This window comes from Pteropus alecto, unplaced genomic scaffold (assembly GCF_000325575.1).
Source record: "Pteropus alecto unplaced genomic scaffold, ASM32557v1 scaffold73, whole genome shotgun sequence".
Lineage (NCBI taxonomy): Eukaryota > Metazoa > Chordata > Mammalia > Chiroptera > Pteropodidae > Pteropus > Pteropus alecto.
Genome location: NW_006436284.1, coordinates 3,732,700 through 3,752,177, shown reverse-complemented (window position 1 = coordinate 3,752,177; position 19,478 = coordinate 3,732,700). Strand labels below are relative to the sequence as shown.

The window sequence follows — 19,478 nt, the reverse complement described above, 5'->3', positions numbered from 1 at the left end:
AGACATTGCTAGACATTTAGACAACTATTAGGCATTGACATTTGAATGTCCTTTTCTCACAAGCTTGTGAAGGATTTAAAAGTTTGTTTTTTTTTTTTTAAGTTTAATTAGTTACAAATAGAAATAAAATATAAGATCTGTCAACTTTGGTCCTGCATTCCCACATGGGTGCTGCAACCTTTACATGGCACGTGAGCTGCCAAGGCCCCACACTTCCTATTATCTTCTGTCCAGCAGCTTATTCGTTTACTTTACCTATCTGGCACCTGCAACCATTTAAATTTGTGCTCACTGTTATAGGAAACATGACTAAAACCAAATTATAATTAAAAAAAAGATCTAAACTACATGGGTCGCTGACATTTTAATCATGGTGCTGTCTTTCTCCCAGATTCCAGGCTTGAACCTCGAAGCATTCATAGTTTAAATCATTCGTGATCCTCTCCTCAAATGTCCCTGGAAGCTATGTCTGCGGTATTATAAAAGATATTGGCTCCTGTGGGGCTTTAAAGCCAGGGCAGCTCCTGCCCTGCCTGACCTGTCTGTCCCCTTGCACCTAAGCTGCACTGTCGTGCTGGGCTGCTTGCTGCAAGGTCTCCTGCAGGGGCCGAAGGCTGCTGCTGCCCCGTCCTTAGGAGTAGTTTGTGTGCGTGTGGGCTAGCGAGTTGGAATATTTAGTGAAGTTTGAGAATCCCCTCATCTCATGAGGATGGCAGAAGAAAATTAACAAATTCTTATAATAGAACACTTGGAAAATAAATACAGAAAACTAAAAAAAAAAAATAAATTAACCAAATTATTACAATTCAATAATAATCAACAAAACCATAGATGTTTCTTTCAGTTTTAAAACTATTTATCTACACTTATATTTATATGTTACATGTATAATTTCTTAAACGACTTTTAATAGTCAATCTTATCTAATGAGATTTTTCAATTTTACATGTTACAAATAATTTCCAGTTAGCGTCAGGAGAAAATCTTGATTCGTTAGCCTGTCATTCAAACCCTCGCACCATCTTTGTACCTGGCTCTTTCACTCCTCTTTCTACCTATCTACATTCTGACTTTCCTTCTAGACTAGTTCAAATTTTCTCTCAAGATTTTCCATACTAATCCTAGCTTAAAACAATCTTTCCATCTTCTAAAGTTACTGTCTGTGCCACTGTCACTTTCATGCTTCTTAATGTTTTAGATCTTTTTTCTTATCTCTATTTATGTTTGTAAATATATTTACATCTATTATCTATACATCTTGCCCCACCCCATCAAACTGAAATATTCCTGAGGCTACGATACAGACACTTTACATGCCTCCAGGAACCTAACGCAGGGCCCTGTTCTCAGTTGATGTTGAACATGGAGGTACTGGCGTTTTAAAACTTTAAGACAATAGACAGTTAAGTTAAATTTACGTAGAGTATAAATGGATTAATTTAAAACAATAATTTTTAAGCTCACCTGTTCTCCGCAGAGTGTCTGGAGAATTCTGATGTCTCCATCTTCCATCCTGTAGATGACAACCTGGCCTGTGTGGTTGTACCGGGGCTGGCCCGCAATGTAAAGCACGTCTCCAGGAATGGTGGCAGAGTTTACTGTGTAACCTAACAAAGGAGAGATGCCAGATATGCTCTCTGACCCCTTAAAGTCTGCATGGAATAAATGCAGATCCACTTTAAATAGTTGGGAGAATCATTTTTATATTTTAACATGGACTTCTCTTTTTTTGAAAATAAATATATTTTTTAAATGCAGGTAAGTTTGTTTTGGCAGAAGCTTTTAGTGTGCTCTGTAATTCTATACCACAACGGTTTTCTCCAGAAAACCGTTGTTTTTACTCTCAATCTCAGTTTTTCACTGTTTAGAGGCACAAATTATAATAACATTGACAGAAAAAGGAAAAAAAAAGAACTCTTGCAATCTGAGTTTACTACTTTGTAATAAATCAGTTTTATTTCATTTGGACACATGCTATTGAAATCAATAATTTTATATAGTTGGAATTATAACAAATGCAAGCCTTTGCTGTATTGTGTCCTAGGCTTTTAAATTACATTTTTAAACGCTTGAAGCTGATTTCTCTAAGTCATAAAGGCTTGCATTTATACCACAAGATTATTCCCTGATGGAATGGTGGAATTTAGGTGGTTTTTAATTTTTTGGTATTATACTTAAGCCTGGAAAGACATCTTTCAACATTTAATTTTTTTTTCTTTTGGATTGTTTTGATGATAAATTTCATGGAATAGATTACTGGATCAAATTTTTAATGGTTCTTATTGTGTCTAGCAAATTCTTTCCAGAACATTTGTACTAATTAATTCCATGAGCAACCAAAGAAGAGACTAGTTTTATCAATCTCTTCCAAACACTGTGTATCACTATTCTTATTTAAATTGTGTATGTTCTAATGTTAAACATCCCCTAATAATAGTAGCTTGTTGTGATTTTAATTTGCATTTGTTTGATTAAAAGTGAGCATGAACAGTTTTTCATGCTTAATGATTCCTCTGTTTAATTCAGCTTTCATGTTCCTTAAGTTTTTAAATTGCATCTTTAAGGCAGATTATTATTAATTTCTAAGTGAAGAATTAGATTTATTGTGTGTCTAGAGAGTAGAACTAAGTTAATAAATAAAAATTACCACATGCAGATTTTAACTCTGCAGAAAGAAGAAATGTTCTAATAACCAGAGCTGTCCATCACAGGAGCAGAAAGCAGGTTCTTTCTGAAAATGCTACCGAATAACATTTCTTACAGAGAAAAAGATTATATTAATAATTTACTTACCAAGTATTTTACTATAAGGTAATACTTTCACCTTCTTCCAAAATTTTTTTAAAAAACACAGAGGCTTTTGTACTAAAATATATTTTAGTCTTACAAGTGCTAAAGAAACACAATCTCTCAGGCATATTTTTCCTCATGAATATTTTTCTCACATTCTCATTTCTTCATCTTTCTCTGAGCTTTTAAAAATTATTATCCATGATAGACTAGACTTTCATTAATGCAATCCAACATGTGTTGAATGGGTTTTAGCACTCACATTCTATCTGCTGCTTTTTCAAACATGTAATATGTTATATGTTTATGTTATTAGCTAGTATATTGTTTAAAAAATAAAGCTTTAGAGTCATGTTAATATACAAACAAACAGGAAAAGACTATGCAAAACAAAGGATGTTTTATTTCATGCTATTCTACTAAGAAATATTAACAAGGAAGTAGGATGAGTGTTAGTACACACTGACTCTTCTGTTCTCATTTTCAGAACAATGAATGCAAACTGATAAAAGAACCTTTAAAAATAAGTTGAAAATTATGTTTGAGGCTTGGAGTTGTGTAATTATTTAGCTAATCGACTTTAATAATTTGCACTTGATAACTTAAACTATTAGCTGAAATCTTCACAGTAACTTGGCTGTAACCCCCAATTAGGTAGTTACTGGCTAAAGCTGGAGCATGTAAGACAACACGGAGGAGAAAGAGGCCTAGCAATGCCTAATTTTAATGAAAGGAAAATAATTATAAACATTTAAACTTAATAATATTGTTTCCTGAAAAAGAAAAGCACAAAACTGAAGAGAAAGGAATTGATGGCATAGCCCTGTGCATGCATTTATATAGAATAAATCCTGTCAACTCTAATAATTCACTTCTTGGGAAAAGTGCAAGGATTTAGTGAGGTAATGGGAAACAGGTGTGATCTGTCTTGATTTCAAGCATTTGCCTCACATTTTTCCTTTTGAGTGTGTCTGGCATGATTAGAAATCAGCAAACTGTGGGTGGAGGAGGCAGGGAACAGCATCTGGACTGCATTCCCACCATCAAAACCACTTGCTAAGCTCATATTGGCATAAGGCACTTAGTTACTGGGTTACAGAAAGATGGGCGCGTGACTACATCCTGAGGGAGCTTCAACAGTTCAGTTCCTACTTCTTTCTGATCATTATTGGTTAGTATGGGATTTTTAATAGAGTATTTACCTCTTACTTTGCCTCCTCCATAAGATTTTCCATAGTCTAACAACTTTCAGTCCACACAGAGTTTGTTCATATGTTCAAACCCTTCTTAATTTGTAACACAGGAACATTTTTGAAAGCCTCATTTCAATTTAGAATAATATTTGAGAGAAAATAGTTTTCTCCCCTGCCCCTTTCTGGGTGCTTTCCTATTTTGAAAGAAATCTTACATATATTAAACTTTATGTCTTATGCACTAACCTGTGACTAAGCTGACAAAATGATTTTCAAAACAAACAAGAAAACATCGTATTAATCACATCTGCAAAGTTCCTTTTGCCATATAAGGTCCGAGACTGGGGATAAGGACATGGACATCTTCGGGGTCATTATTCTGCCTACCACAATACTAGGAAGAGGAATGTTTATTATTTAATATTACATAATAATAAAAAATAGACAACACCTACTGAGTGTTGACTATCTGTTAGGTGTAATACTAAGCAACTTATAGGTATTATTTAATATTTATAACAACCCAAATTATATATATTACATATAACATATATAGTAATTATTTCCATTTTAAAAATAAACAAACTGAAACTTTGAGGAATAAAGTAACAGGCCTAAAGTCATAGCCAGGGGCAGAGTCAGAAAACAAACTCAAGTCCCCATGATCTCAGAATATCTCTGAATGTACACCCAGTGACATCATCACTTCAAGTCTTTAGTATCACATAGGATCAGTAGCTTTATAATTTTTATTTATATGGGTGTATAAGGCTCCATTAAGTGAATTTACCATTTACTTAACTATTCAATATTTTTGGACATTAGGATATGCTATTTCCCCCAACATCATAAATAACAATACATAAATAATGAAAATCATTTCTCAGTTGGTATTCTTAAATAACTGAATTTTTTTCTTAGGTTAGATTCTCAGAGTGAAATTTCGGGGTCAATGTGGTGTGAAAATTTTTATGGCTCTGTGTATACATTGTCAAATGACCTTCCTACAGAGTTATAGTAATTTATATGCCACTATTATATATGAGGATAAATGTTCAACGATTCTTCTTGAAAGGAGCCTTTGGTTAACCTGGTTCTTGATTCCAAAGTATTTCCTATAAAACAGTCTCACAGAATCTTAGAATATGAAGAACCTGTATAAGCTATCGAATATAACTTTTTGTTGTCTTTTTTTAGGTATTCTATGTTACAGTGTATATTATACTGACAATGACTGCTTGTTTCATCATCTGTCATCTCTCATTCAAAAAAAAATAAGCTTCATCAATTAATGGATAGATACACCTTATTTATCTGGTTATCCTCAATTTATAAGTCAATGTTTGGCACACTGTAGGTACTCATTATTTATAAATGCTTTCTTGATCAACCCAGAGTCAGGCATTTGGGTATGGTGAAATGAACATTTGAATAAGAATCGAGAGACCTAGATTGTAGCTTCAGATTGTCATAGGTAGCTGTGACATAATTTTTCTATTCTTCGATTTTTTAATTTTGAAAATTAGATGTTTGCTATACGCTAAGATCTCTTTTAATGCTAAAATCTGCTATGAATTTTAAGCCCAACCCCTTTATTTTACATCACAATTCTCTAAATACTTAAAAGACCTTCAGTGTACACTTCGTTTTCTAACCATCAATTTCTTCAGGTTTTTTGAGGACAAGGACAAGTAGAAGGGTATTGTTTCCAGATTTGTATCCTTTAGATAATCTTTTACTGGCATATCTTAGTTTGGCATTTTCTTTTGTAATGCGTGATGCTTAGACCAATGGGATGAATATTCTAGCTGTTCTCTGATCAGGGCAGAATCTAATAGGACTTTAATGAGAAATAGACTAGACTTTCATTAATGCAATCCAACATGTGTTGAATGGGTTTTAGCACTCACATTCTATCTGCTGCTTACCATTACTTTTTTATTTCTTTAAAACCGTTAGGCTTTTTATTCTTAAGTTCTGTCGCCTCTACAGCTTTAATATGTGTCCTCAAATATAAAGGTGTATAGACCTACCAGTAAATACCCCAAACCTTCCTCCTAAAATAGAAAAAAAAAACTAGGATAGAGAGAGAAATAGATTTGCCTCCAGGACAGAAAGATTCCAGAGAGGAATGCCAACATGCTAAAATGCGAACACTGCGAGATATTTGTTTTCCTTACCACTATATCCCCAGCACCAAGAACAATGCTTGGAGCAAAAGTGGTCCTTCCAAAATATTTGATGAGTGAATAAAGAGCTGAGAAACCAGACCTTGAGGGTCCTTTCCATCCTAGGACCTTCCAACTGTTTACCACGATCATTTAGTGATAGAAGAGTCCCCTGGATCCCCTAGGCAGCTTCCTGCCTTGTACAGACCTAGAATAAAATGACATCAGACACACCCCTCCTTATCCCAGGCAAGTCTTTGGAAAAATAAGATGATGTTACAACACTGCGTTGAAGTTCAATATTTGTCTTATTGTGAATGGAGCTATTAGACAAGTTACATGACAAAACAAATTAATTTCCCCCTAAAATTAGGACCCATAAAAAATAATGATAGATGATGTTTAAGAGAATATGGATAGTCAACAATAATACATACTTAAAAATTAGTTAAGAGGGTAAATCTTATGTAAGAGTTCTCACAATAAAATAGAATAAAAGAAAATAAGAGAATATGGAAGTCTGATTTTTGGGATATAGGCTGTCAAGGTTTCTTTTTCTACTCTCATTCCTGTTCACCAGGTCCAAAGCTCGTCTTGAAGTTAAAGAGAATACCAGACACAGGGAGACCCGCAAAAGTACACATATCAGCCTAAATTATTTCTTGCACTAGATGTTCCTTCTGTGAAAGAATGACTTCCATATTCTGTTATTTTGACTAAGGATGCTCAGAGGCCTGGAAACTTTCATGAATCCTGTAAAATAGCTGACTTTTGGAAGTGATCTCTCTACCTAGTTGGAAGTTAGCCTGTATAAATATAAGCAAAACATGCTAAAAATAAAAAAAAATAAAAACCAATAAATTCCTATTAGTTACATTCAAATCAAACTTTACCTAAATAAGAAGCAAGTGGTTCATTCTTTTTGGTAGACTTAACGTTAAAGGTCGTGTTTTGGGGGATTATGATTTGATTAGCCTTCTGCATGACGACTGTTCCATTCCAATCATAGGCTCCTACTGCTCCAAGCATGACCCAGTCCTTATATTCAAATAGAGAAAACAATGATATTTAATAAAAATAGCAAGAGCAAACACATACATAGTATTAGCAATGTGATAGGTGCTTTACATATATTAACTCATATAATGCTCATATAATGAGCTAGATGCCATTATTACCATCTCTATTTTATGGAAGAGGAAACTGAGGCAGAATAAGTAACTTGCCCTAGGTTATACAGTACAGTTGCACATTGAAATGTCAATATTCCATTGCATGGGTCATGATGCCTTTTCTTCTATCAACTACAAATTATATATTTTCTAATCTTGCCTTTCTGCTTTATTCTGGATGCCAAGAATCCTGGGTCTTCAACTTGGAATTCTAGTAAAAGCTTCGAATACCTTGACACTGAGAACATGATACCTTCCATATCATTAGCAAGTATTTTAAATTAAGTATTTCATTTATCCAGATGTATAACCAAATAAGACAGACCTCAAACTGATTTGCAATTATTAGTACAATGCAGTGAGCTGTGTGAGAGAATATGTTTTTCTAGTACGAAGCTTGTGAAATGCCATTTTCCTATTTGGATTAGAAATGTCATCACAATCTGAATAACTGTTCAAGCCATGAACTGCAAGTTGCACTTGTAATGCTGATGCCAAAGTATTGGTTTTAAGAGAGAAAAACCTCAGAAAAAAGATATTTCATAGCCTTGAAATATCTTTTATTTTCTTGAAATGAAAAAAAAAGTGTATTTCATTCACAGGTGGTCAACATACCCGTGAATAATGAGCACTGAAACCGGTCTGAGACATTTCCATTTCAAATGAAGCTGCTGACTGGTCAGCTGTAGCTGTAACATAGGAAAATAAATGCCTTTTAGCACACTGCTGATTTGCAGAAGACAGAGACCTAGCACAGCCTGTGGTCTTTACCAACCAGAACTTCAATATCTTTAAGGCATTTTCAGTCACATTTTTGTCAATCCAAAATTTTGTCAATCTGGGTAGAGCACAGAGAGTTAGAAGGGCTGTGTCTCGCATTCTTGCCCATTGGCTTTCACACCTTTGCTGGAGTTGTTGAAAAATCTCCATCCATGCTGTGGTTTCTTATACTCTAGCGTGCTTACAGATCCAATGGTGTTCTCCATGCATGTTGTTAAAGCCGAAAAGTCCTGCAGTAGGAAACCTCTGTCTCATCCTCCCACCCTGGGAATTTTGAGACCTGACACTTTACCTGGCTGAGAAAAGTTCATTAACATTTTAAAGAGGTTTCTCTATTCTACCAGCCCCGCCTGTATTTCTGTCTAAAGATCCTCTCAGAATTCCATTGTTTGATAAAGGATGTAGGGATTCTGGGTCTGTATTTGCTCTCATTTCTGGCGGTGGGTATCACAGATCAAGAGGGGACTTTTTGACAAGGCTCTGGGCCACATACCATTCAATCACATTTTTTTTTTTTAAAGATTCTGTGCCCATTTTGAAGCTCTTTATTAAAATGCAGAGATAATCCAGAGCACTCTACAGAAATGTGCTACTCTCAAAATATTCACCAACCCAAAGCCACAGTCTCCTGAGGGGATTGGGGGAATGTTGATTTATTTGCTTTCAGCAGGGAATTACTGATTTATTTGGCCTTGCAGAGAAGTTAAAAATAGAGTGTAATTTTAAGAATGTCAATCTGCCTTTTCATTGAGGCATGAGAATACTCAAATTTGTGGAATCAAGCTTATTTGCTAGTCATTTACTAGCATAAAGTTGTTAACAAATACATCAGCAATTAATTACTTTTTATAGAACCAATTAAATGGGAAAACCAATCAATGATTCAAACATATCAATTTAATTTCACAAATCGCTCTCTGATTTAAATGACTGAGATGCACTTTAACTTAATTTAAACCTTTATTTTTAAGTCCACAATACTGTAAGGTGCTTTCTCATTTATCTTTGCAAGATCAGTTATAAGCATGCAGCAGCAAATACCTTCATATTTCCAGCACCTTCCTGTGCTGCTGTTCCGTTCATAGCTGAGAACAGGAAGAAGGAAGCTCTGACACTTGTCTGCTGAATGGGCATCGTGGTACATTGTTCATTCTTGAACTTCTTGCTATCAGCTCTCCTCCCTGGACTGTTCGTAGGTGTTGAGATAACTACTCTAACCACTGTACAGCCTCTGGTTAGGAATTTCCACATTTTTCCCAATGTTTGGTAGGAAAGGGAGATGCTAGAACATTTCCCGATTTTATTGGGTAAGTTGCTAGCACGTTTACCTCACTAGGAAGCACTGTCCTTGGCAAGCAGGAATTTCATAATTCTGCTATTTACTGTCTCATGGTAAATGGTGATAGGAAATGGAGATTTCCCAAGTAATAAGGAAATGGAACCCTTTATGATCTCATTATGAAAGAAAAAATCAGGAATAGGCGAGTCAAAACACTCGCTTTTGGTTATCCCTGAAAGCACAGTAGCAAAGATGTGAGAGACATTTTTTAATTTGGGGAGTTCTTTTCAAAATAATTTTATTTTTAAATATTGAAACTTCTTGGCATCATTGGGCACTCCAATGTGCAAAGTTTAACTCATGGTGTGTTTAGGTTAGAAACAATCCGAAAACCTCATTTAAGGCAAGTCGAACCCTCCCCCATCCAGCAGCTGAACTAGGCTTCATTTCTACAAGTCTTAGGTTATATTTACTTGCTTACTTAAGATGAGATTTAGAAATGAGCCTGTATTGTATTTAACTACCTAATGTAGCTCAGTACTTTTTCTTTAAAATGATCTTTACAGATTGTTCCTATCATATCTTGGCCCATGTTTATTAAAAAATTAAGAGAGCACGATGACTTGGAAAACCTAATATGTTTCCTTAAGGAGAGCTAAGCTCACTATCTGGCCTACTAGTAAATGACACTGGGATAGCTGTTGTGAGACGAAAGCCACTTAACAGTAAGACGGCCAAGTTCTTCAGAAGCAGCTGTGACTTTGGACTGATAAATAATTCTAGTGTTCTGTTTCTAAAGGCACAAGGGGAAAGGAGCCAGGGCAAGAGAGAACTAGAGAAATTCAGTCTCAAGGGTCTGTAGGTTTCCATCATCTCTTAATCAAACTTTCTTCTTTCTGGTTGTGATCCAGTCATGAAATCAACAGGGCGAGTCATAACCAGCAATTTTTTTTAATTGAAAAAGAAGAGAGTAGAATGGAAGAGATGAGACAATATCATAGTGCATGGCATATAACAAGGATTCTTTTGTGAACTTCTGTTTTATTTTATATGCATAGATGTGTGTACACTGGAACACAAAGCAAAGCGTAGTTATCATCATGGGTCGCTGTTAAAAAAGTTTGAAATCCATTGCTCTAAATCATGTTTTTTCTTTCTATGCATTTTAATATTCTCTATTAGTCACTTTTCTTCCTTTTCCTTGTCCCTTGATGCTTAATCAAAATGGTTTACCTTTTTTTGGTTATGTCACCTTCCCATTTTGTTGTTCTGTTTCCCATGATTAGGTCATTTCAAGGAGACTAAGCAAGTACCTTTAAATTTCTATGTTTAAGATGCAGAAACCACAGTCCTTCAGTGTGTCCTCACGAAGACAGAGTCATTTGAATTTGGATGGAGCATAATAGTAGAATTCTGGTGGTGTATCATCCTAGGTTGAGAAAAAAGGCTTGTTCTCTGAGTCTCCAGATTATCAGAAGACGTGAAGGGCCTTTTTCAATTTGCCTGGCATAACAATTCCGAAGACTTCTCTTTTGTAAGGAAAGATCTAGTTCCTAAGTAATTTGTTATTGACATCTACCTAAGGCAGAGGGAGTGCACTACTCGTTATCCCCAAAAGCCAGTTGCCATTGAAAAATTAAAGAAAAAAATCTAAAAGAAGTGGTACGATTTAGATAAATACAGCGAACTGAAGTTTTCGCTGCCATGGGACTTGAGGCAGAGTTTCATGAAGACCTTTAAAATGGGCAAGGAGTAATATAGGAGAAAATAAACAAAGAAGTTATTGCATTAGAACAGCCCCATAGAAGCTCAAAATGAAATAAATGAAAAAAAGAAAAAACACAAAACTTGAGCTAATTAATGTCTCCATTTTCTAAACCTGTGTCAAGGAAAAGAAATAAAACACATGGGCACATTTTTGTTTCTGAACGCCTACATTGACCATTGTCTTCATCAGCTCTCACATCAGCACTGCCATGTCCTTACAAAGACAGCGTCCAGCAGACACAGTGCTGTGTGAAATAGCCACCTATCTCAACGATAGATTTATATAAAAGGACATTGTTCCATGCTGGCTACTGTACATAGTAAAAATGCATTAGCTATGTGGTAGGAAGAAATACCCAAACCCATTGCATTGAGTTTGAATTGTAAAGTGAACATGCAGAATTATGAGAAAAAGTCATACCTTCCAGGGCAAATATTCTTTCTCCCAGAGCTTCGACAATAGTGACTAGAGCCAATTCATCTGAAACGTTGAAGAAATGCTTTTCAGTGGGCTCACTTGCAATTGATTTTATTTCCTCCACAAATTTTTCAGTGCTTAAATTTCCTCGATTATAGCTGCCAAGAATCTAAGATACAACAAAAATGGGAAGAATATATTTTAAATTCTATGTGTTAAACAAGGATCTCAAGCTTTTTGTCGGTAAACAAGAGATTGGATATAGTATCTTAGCATAATGCAGTTTTTATGTACTGTCACATTCTTGGAAGAGTAATTTTCAGAATATGTAGATTCTCTAATATTAACTATTACATACTATAATAGGTGTAAGAAAATTTAAAGGGCAATCTTGTACGTTTGTGAAAGTTTCTTTTCTTCGTTCCTGCATCTCTGTTTCATAGCCGTGCCTCTGAAATCTGACAGTTCAAAAGTAATGTTGTAGTTTCTGAATGTCTCTGATATTATTCCAGCTAGTGACATCATCACTTGCTGGCAAAAGCAATTAGCAAGTGGCTTGCTTGATCTTGAATAGGCAGTTTTTCCTGAAAATCTTACCAAGGGACAGTCCAACACATGTACATTTTAAACAGATATTGGACTAACTAGTAATCTAATTTGGCAATCTAGAAAATAAACAATTGAGCCTTCTTGTTTGAAATCAAATGCTCAGGACGGAGACATTCTTTTCTATAGAGAAGAGAGGCAGGAATTATCTGTTATTAGTTAACAACATTATTTAGAATTCTAGAAGGTTTTCTTGAACATTTAGTTTATTTTTTAAAGTAAGGCTTCTCAGGATCTAAGATTTGTTGAATTTATATACAGTAAAATTCATCCTTTTTAGATATATAATTCTATGAGTTTTGACAAATCCATTTGAGATGTGGAATATTTCCATCACCCACAAAAGTTCCCTCTTGCTACTTTGTAGCTAACCCCTTTTCCATCAACCCCTCACACTGACGTATTTCTTGTCCTTATAGCTTTGCTTTTTCCAGAATGTCATATTTAAGGAATCATATAGTCTATATATAGCCTTTTGTGTCTGGCTGCTTTTGATAGTCATCCGTGTTGCCTCGAGTATCAGAAATTTCATCCTTTTTATTGCAGAGTAGGACTCCACTGTATAGATGTGCAACAATTTATTCGTTGAGGACATTCGCGTTGTTTTCAGTTTCAAGTGATTATGAGTAAAGCTGCTATAAATATTTAGGCATAGGTCTTTGTGTGGATGTTTTCTTTTCTTTTGAGTAAAGATCTAGGAATGAGAGTGCTGGACTCCACAGTAAGTGTATGTCTAACTTCATAAGAAACTGCCAAACTGTTTTCCAAGAGTGGCTGTTCAGCTTTGCCTCATTGCCATTCTCACAAGCAACGTATGAGAGATCCAGTTGCTTTGCATCTTTGCCAACACTTGGTATCAGATTTTTTGTTTGCTTGCTTCAGTTTCAGCAATTCCATTGGTGCGTAGTGGTATCTCATTTAATTTATATTTCCCTCATGATTAACGATATTGAGACCTTTTAAGGTGCTTATTTGCCATCGCATTTCTTCTTCCGCGTGGTGTCTATTCAAATCTTTTGCCAATTAAATAAATGGATGGTTTATTTTTTTGTTATTGAGTTCTGAGGTTTTGTATATATTTTGGATACAAGTCCTCTATGTGTTTCACAGATATTTTCTCCCAGTCTGTGGGCTGTCTTTCCTTTTTCTTAACAGTATTATTTGAACAGCAGAAATGTTTATTTTGATGAATTCCAACTAATAAATTTTATGGTTTGTACTTTTTCTGCCTAAAAATTTAGTTTTTAAGTAAACATTTTTAAAATTTAGTTTTTAGTATAAAAATAAATGTTCAAGTTGAAATAAATGAAAATATCTTTTAAAAACTACGTAAATTTAAAATCTAAAATGTTAAAAAAAACAACATGTAAATAGAACCCAATTATTTTATTGTATAAAAGTGGCATTAAGAAAATGGCAATTATGGACATAAAGAATGAGAAGATTTTTTAAGAAAAATATTGGAAAAATGTGTACCATTATTTTTTATTTCTCTCTATTAGATTCAGTGTGTCTCCCTTATTTTTGCTTAAATATGTTTTTTAAGTTTTTTTTTGTTTACATTGATTTCTTTTTGTAATAAGATACAATAGTCTCATTTTTACCTCGGTGCAAGTGTTACTTGAAGATTATTACTTTGATTTTACTTTTTACATTTTTTGTCAGTATTTATGGAGCATAATAACCAAACTGGAAATAACTTAAAAGTCCATAAATAGTAGAATATAGAACAAATTGTGGTATGTTTATACAATGGATAATAATAAAAAGGATGAATCACTAATACACAAAATATTATGGGTAATATTTTAGATAATATAACATTATGTTGAATGAAAAGCTTAACACAAAAGAACACATATCCTATGATTTCATTTACATAAAATAGAACTGGCAGCTTAATCTATTGTGGTATTAATGTAGGGAGGAGGCAAGAGAATTAAAGTGTTAATCGGGCCACAATCAGAGACTGCAATGTGCTGATCAGCCCTGCAGCCAGGCAAGGAGGGCACCTTCAGAAGAAAGGAAGATTTCTACTGGATTACTAAGGACTCATTCTACAGACTGGAGAAGGGGAAAACAGGAACCTCATTCCCTATGGCTAACGGGAATCTATGGATTAAAGGCTGGGAACTGCCAACAGGCTTTTCACCCTACATAGTCTTACCTTTTCACGATACATATTCTTCCCCTTTCTCACTTTATGTCCATTTCAAAGGAAACGGGAACTAAAGAATGACATATAAACTGAATTCCTGGGACACTCAGGGGTCCCCTCTCAGTGCCTTTACTTCGTCTCTCGCTCTCATTGTCCATCTTCTCTCTGCCTCTGAGAGGAGACCACACTCTATGGAGTGTTATCCCTTTTCTAATAAACTTTCCTTTTGACTCTAACTTTGATGTGTGTGTTGAATTCTTTCTTCATTCTCCATCAAAGGACCTTCTTCTCCTCTCGGTGGAGGGCTTGGTCTCCCTTCCACTCGGGGAAATTTGCCCTGTCCTGCATCAGCATAAGTTATATCAGTGATTGCTATAGAAGGTGCATATTAAAAATGAAAGGAAGTACAAGGGAAACTTTCTAGGGGTGATAGACATGTTCTATGTCTTGATTGGGGTTTTGGTTTCTTAGCTCCTCCGCGTGTAACGTGTTTGTGAGGCCTACTGCCCTAATGTCTGGAGAGAACTTTGAGCTGCTTTGAAGAAGTGCACATTTAGGAAAACTGGAGTTGGCTCTAAGGTAATCGGCCCATCATTTGAGTAGCTTTTTGACTTTTGGACTTACTCTCAACTACTGTCAAGAGTTTTGGTAGGAAAGTCTATACCGAGAACTTACAACTTATACCAGAACACAAAACTCATTTCCTGTCTACCTGGCAGAAGAGCAAATGCCAAACAGCCAAAAGGACCACTGGTGCTTTTCCCCCTGTAGCTACTTGATGAGGGAAGAGAATTAAAGGAAACAATAGTCCAGATACAGAGGGAAAACCCAAGAGCCACTTGTTCTTATTACATTGAATAAATCCTCACTTTAAAACAATTAATGCTCTTTTTTACAATTGGATGTCTCATTACATTTGGATGCACCTGCTTCAGAGTAAGCAGGCGAGAGTCTCCGAGCTCCAGGGTCTCCATTACGACTGTGGTGTGGCTTTCAGGATAACTGTGGCCTTGCTCAGCACCTCACCCTACACCTGGTGTTCTCTGGACACACTGTTGGGCTCCTTTTGTCAGCAGTTTTGCTACACATGGATTTCTTTTAGATTCATACAAATTCTGCATCTTGTGAATCCCTCTGAAGTTCCCACTGATTTGTTGCAGGAAGTGACACCTGGCAGAAGAATTTGGATGCTCAGGCAACTTTGTTAGAGGAAGGAGAATTTATTAGCTGGTGGAGAACGTAGGGCTTAACAGCACCAAAGCACGAGCTCCCCTTGGTTAGATTTCTTACAGCTTATATACTCTTGCAGTGTCCATGCAAAGGGCATGTGATTCCTTTGTCTGAGGTTTCATGTGTACCTCATGACTCAGGATGAGGAGGGGAAGTTTCGCGTGGGGGCTACAAGGGGAAAGGAATTCCCAGACCACCAGTCTTATCTATTTACAGATTGTTTGTCTTGTAGGTGTGACCAGAATTTCTAGAAGGCCATTCAGAGATCTATAGGATGTGGTTAATCTATAACCGACTGAGTCGGTCATTTCTGTAAGCCCTTTTCTTTGCATTTTTCAGATGCCTCCTCTCTTAGATTTACCTAATTTATCCTATAAATTAGATGAAATCCTGGGCTGATAAATCACCATCTTTCTTTCTTGGTTCATATTTAACATAGTCTAGATTCACTATCGCACTGACACATTAACTTCCATTTCACTTGTAAAGTGATAAAGTGGAAAATACAAATAAAAATTGTAAAGACTTTTGGACCATGCGTGATCGAGGTTCTTACTTGTGATATAAATGCTATCAGACATTTAGTGCTCTGACAGGACAAAGACAAATGGATAAAGTTCAATGGGGAAAATGCTCAAATGACGTACTTAAAAAATAAAAATAAAATATATAAGCACAATATGGAAATATATATTTAGAAGAAAATATAAAAGAATTTCCAGGAATTACTGTGACTTTTATCCAGTTTGAACTATTTTGCATGATAGAATAAAAATGAAAATAGAGAGAATTGTATTTTGATCCTTCACCCAAGAGTCTGGTAGCTTGTAAAAATATTACTTCCTATGAATGAGAAAAGATACATAATAACACATAAATTGCTCCCTTTTCACTTAATGCAAATATGTTAAACCCAGGCATTTGGTATTCTGCTAATATTTACCTGATATAGATATGCAGAACTGAAGCTCCCTTGAGGCAGATGTGCCAAATGTAAAGTGTACAATTCATTTACATGTAGCAAAGTGCCTTTTGTGTATAGATGAATGAAATTCTAAGATACTTTCTAACTTCTCTTATTTTTATTTGAATGCTGTAGGTGATACTTGTTGCACAGCCATTATAGTCCCAGCCATTATCATTTAAGATTAGAATCTGAATATAAAACAGATTCTTGCTAGAAATGTCTAATATCCTCAAGTGATAGAATAGAGACCACGGACTAGAGTGTTCAAACCAGCTCAGGACCCTCACCAAATCTGAGAGTTTAACAGGAAATGTTTGCAGTTGTATCACAGAGTGCTTATATTTCAGTATAACACATCTCTATGGTTTTCAGGATCAAATGGTGGGTAAAAAAAGATGGAGTAAGAGGAAGAGTATAAGCAGTAACTGGCCAGACCCCCAGGTAGATTTGATAATAATAGCATAAATGGATCTTAAGAAGTGCCTAAAACTTTTCTGTGTGAATGCACAAAGAGAGGAAATAAAAAAAAAAACTGTTTTGTTTCCTAGTTTGGCATAAACTAAAAATTATAAGATTCACTGGGGGAAAAATATGAATTGAGAAAATAACAATTATTGCTAAAGTAAAATTTTCTCATACGTTTTTATTTATACCACTTCGAAGAGTGATTTGATAATACATAATTTCTTGATTAACATGGGAAAGGAACTCATGATTTTTATGGTTCTCCAGGAAGATTAATGCAATTATGAGATCTCTTTATGATCAAATGGGAGGCAAAGTATAAATTATAAACTAGAGACCCAACAAAGGGAAACAATGATTTAAAGGCAAGAAATACTCAACATGTGTAGCCAGATACAATGTAAAAGTGATAGAAGATTCACTTAAAACTAAGAAGTCATCTATTGATGGATACTTTCTTTCCAGTGAAATTTTCCTAATGTTAATGGTTGGTTAATTCAGTCCATGGCCTGGGATGCTAGATTACACCCTCCTGGGGTGGGCAGAGGGGAGTTGAACAAATGTTAGTATCTTTGGTACAAGTTGTCTGGGACAAAGTGGGCATGCAATAGCTTTGCATACTGAAGAGACTAGCCATAGACTCTAATTGTGAACAGTATCTGTGAGTGAAAGCTGGGCCATATGGAATTGTTCTCAACCATAGAAGAGATTGAACTAGTTATGGATTGAATACTATTATGAGAGTCATGTCCTGATTTTCCACCCTCCCAAATTACAGGAAGAATTATTGATTAGCAGACAATGTTTATTAATTACCTAGCATGTCTTCAGTTCCTTTTCTTCCTTCCTTCCTTCCTTCCTTCCTTCTTTCCTTCCTTCCTTCCTTCCTTCCTTCCTTCCTTCCTTCCTTCCTTCCTTCCTTTTAAAGATGAATAAAAAAATACAACTTACCGGACATTGGTTTTTAAAACAATTTTGTCCCTCCCTCCCCTCCTTCCTTCCTCCCTTCCTCCCTCCCTCCTTCCTTCTCCCTCCCTCCCTCCCTCCCTCCCATCCTTATTTTTGTCCCTTTCTTTCTCTTACTATCCCTTATTTCTTCCTATGTTTTTTCCCTTCTTCCTCTTTTCATCTTTCCTTGTTTTCTTCCTTTCTTTTTTTTCAGTGATTGTTCATTGAGTCTCTGTTTGGCCTGGCACTGTGCTGGGCACTGAGGACACAAAAGGGGCAAGACTAAATCATGCCTGGACAGATTTTACATCCAAATGAAGAAGTTTCTCCTTTGCAACGTTGTTTACATAACTTTGATAAAAGATCCATGATATGCACACAGCTTTTTCTCTTTACACCAGAGTTTCAAAGCCACCTGAAGCCATGTACTTACGGCTATGGAAAACCGCTGAATGTTTTCATCCTCACAGTCTTGGATGACCTTATTCAGTCGATGATTGTCATGTGACTCTCCATCAGTCACAATGACCATGACTTTTTTAATCCCCCTTCGGGCGCCCCGAGCTTCAGTGAAAGCCTCTTTCCTGAAATAATCACACAATAGAGAAGGAAACAAAACACCACCCCAAGGTTAGGCAAAGCAATAAACAAAATGGAAACACTGAGAAATCTAGGTAGCCCAGTGCTTTCCCTCCGAGATCAACATTGATGCCCATTGTTCGAGTGTGGAGGCATTATGATCATTATTTGCAATAGCTTTATATTTATCCCAGATGACAGATAGGTCACTATTTTGCCAATCACCACAATCCATATTCAAAAGGCAGCAGTGTTTCATTTTGAGGAACTTCAAAAGGAGGGTGTGACTGGAACGCACACCAGATTCAGAGAAGGTCAGATCTCAAACACTCTCCCAGCCACCACTTTCTCTATATAAACTCTTCTACTCTTGCTTGACAGGCCTCTTTTCTTCTGCTTTTGGCAGCAGCTTTTGATTTAGTCTACACTTCCCCTACACCTACGCTGACATTCACAGAACAGCTCGGGAATCGTCTGAGCTGAGGAGAGGCGATTGGAGAAAACAGAATATTTGTATGGCTGTGAGTGTTTAAGAGTGCTCTTGGAGAGGGTAGAGATTAAAATAGGAATAAAAGACAGAAGATGGTGGTGGTCTGAGGGTCTGAATCAGGGACAGAGCTGGGTTATAGGGGCAGGAGGGTTGGAGTAGCTATAAAAGATTTGGTCTTGAACTAGGCTGCTGGAGGTGCTGGGGGTGGGGAGGGAAGAGGTGGCATGGAGAGAAAGGAAAAATGCTATAACCTAATGGCAAAGAAAGGAATTTTTATTTAATTCAATGAGCATTTATGGAAAAAGGAGATAGGGGAAATTTTTGTTTTGTGTCTTCTACACACACACACACACACACACACACACACACACACACACAGGCACACACACACACACAGGCACACAGGCACACTTTCTCCATCTCTGTTACTTTCTTTTATTCAGCTCACTTTCCTTTCTGGGGTCTTGG

The 19,478-nt window shown here is 36.0% G+C and overlaps 1 protein-coding gene across 1 annotated transcript in view; it reads right to left on the bottom strand.

Moving 5' to 3' along the window:
* The window catches only part of ITGA1 (integrin subunit alpha 1), a 140,222-nt gene that overhangs the window by 33,736 nt on the left and 87,008 nt on the right, over positions 1-19,478 (bottom strand). Inside the window, exons 8-12 of the mRNA XM_015589844.2 lie at positions 18,375-18,525; positions 11,571-11,736; positions 7,939-8,012; positions 7,045-7,189; positions 1,465-1,607 (exon numbers count right to left, since the gene is read on the bottom strand). Coding sequence (XP_015445330.1) covers positions 1,465-1,607; positions 7,045-7,189; positions 7,939-8,012; positions 11,571-11,736; positions 18,375-18,525 — 679 coding nt within the window. The remainder of the gene's footprint in view (positions 1-1,464; positions 1,608-7,044; positions 7,190-7,938; positions 8,013-11,570; positions 11,737-18,374; positions 18,526-19,478) is intronic.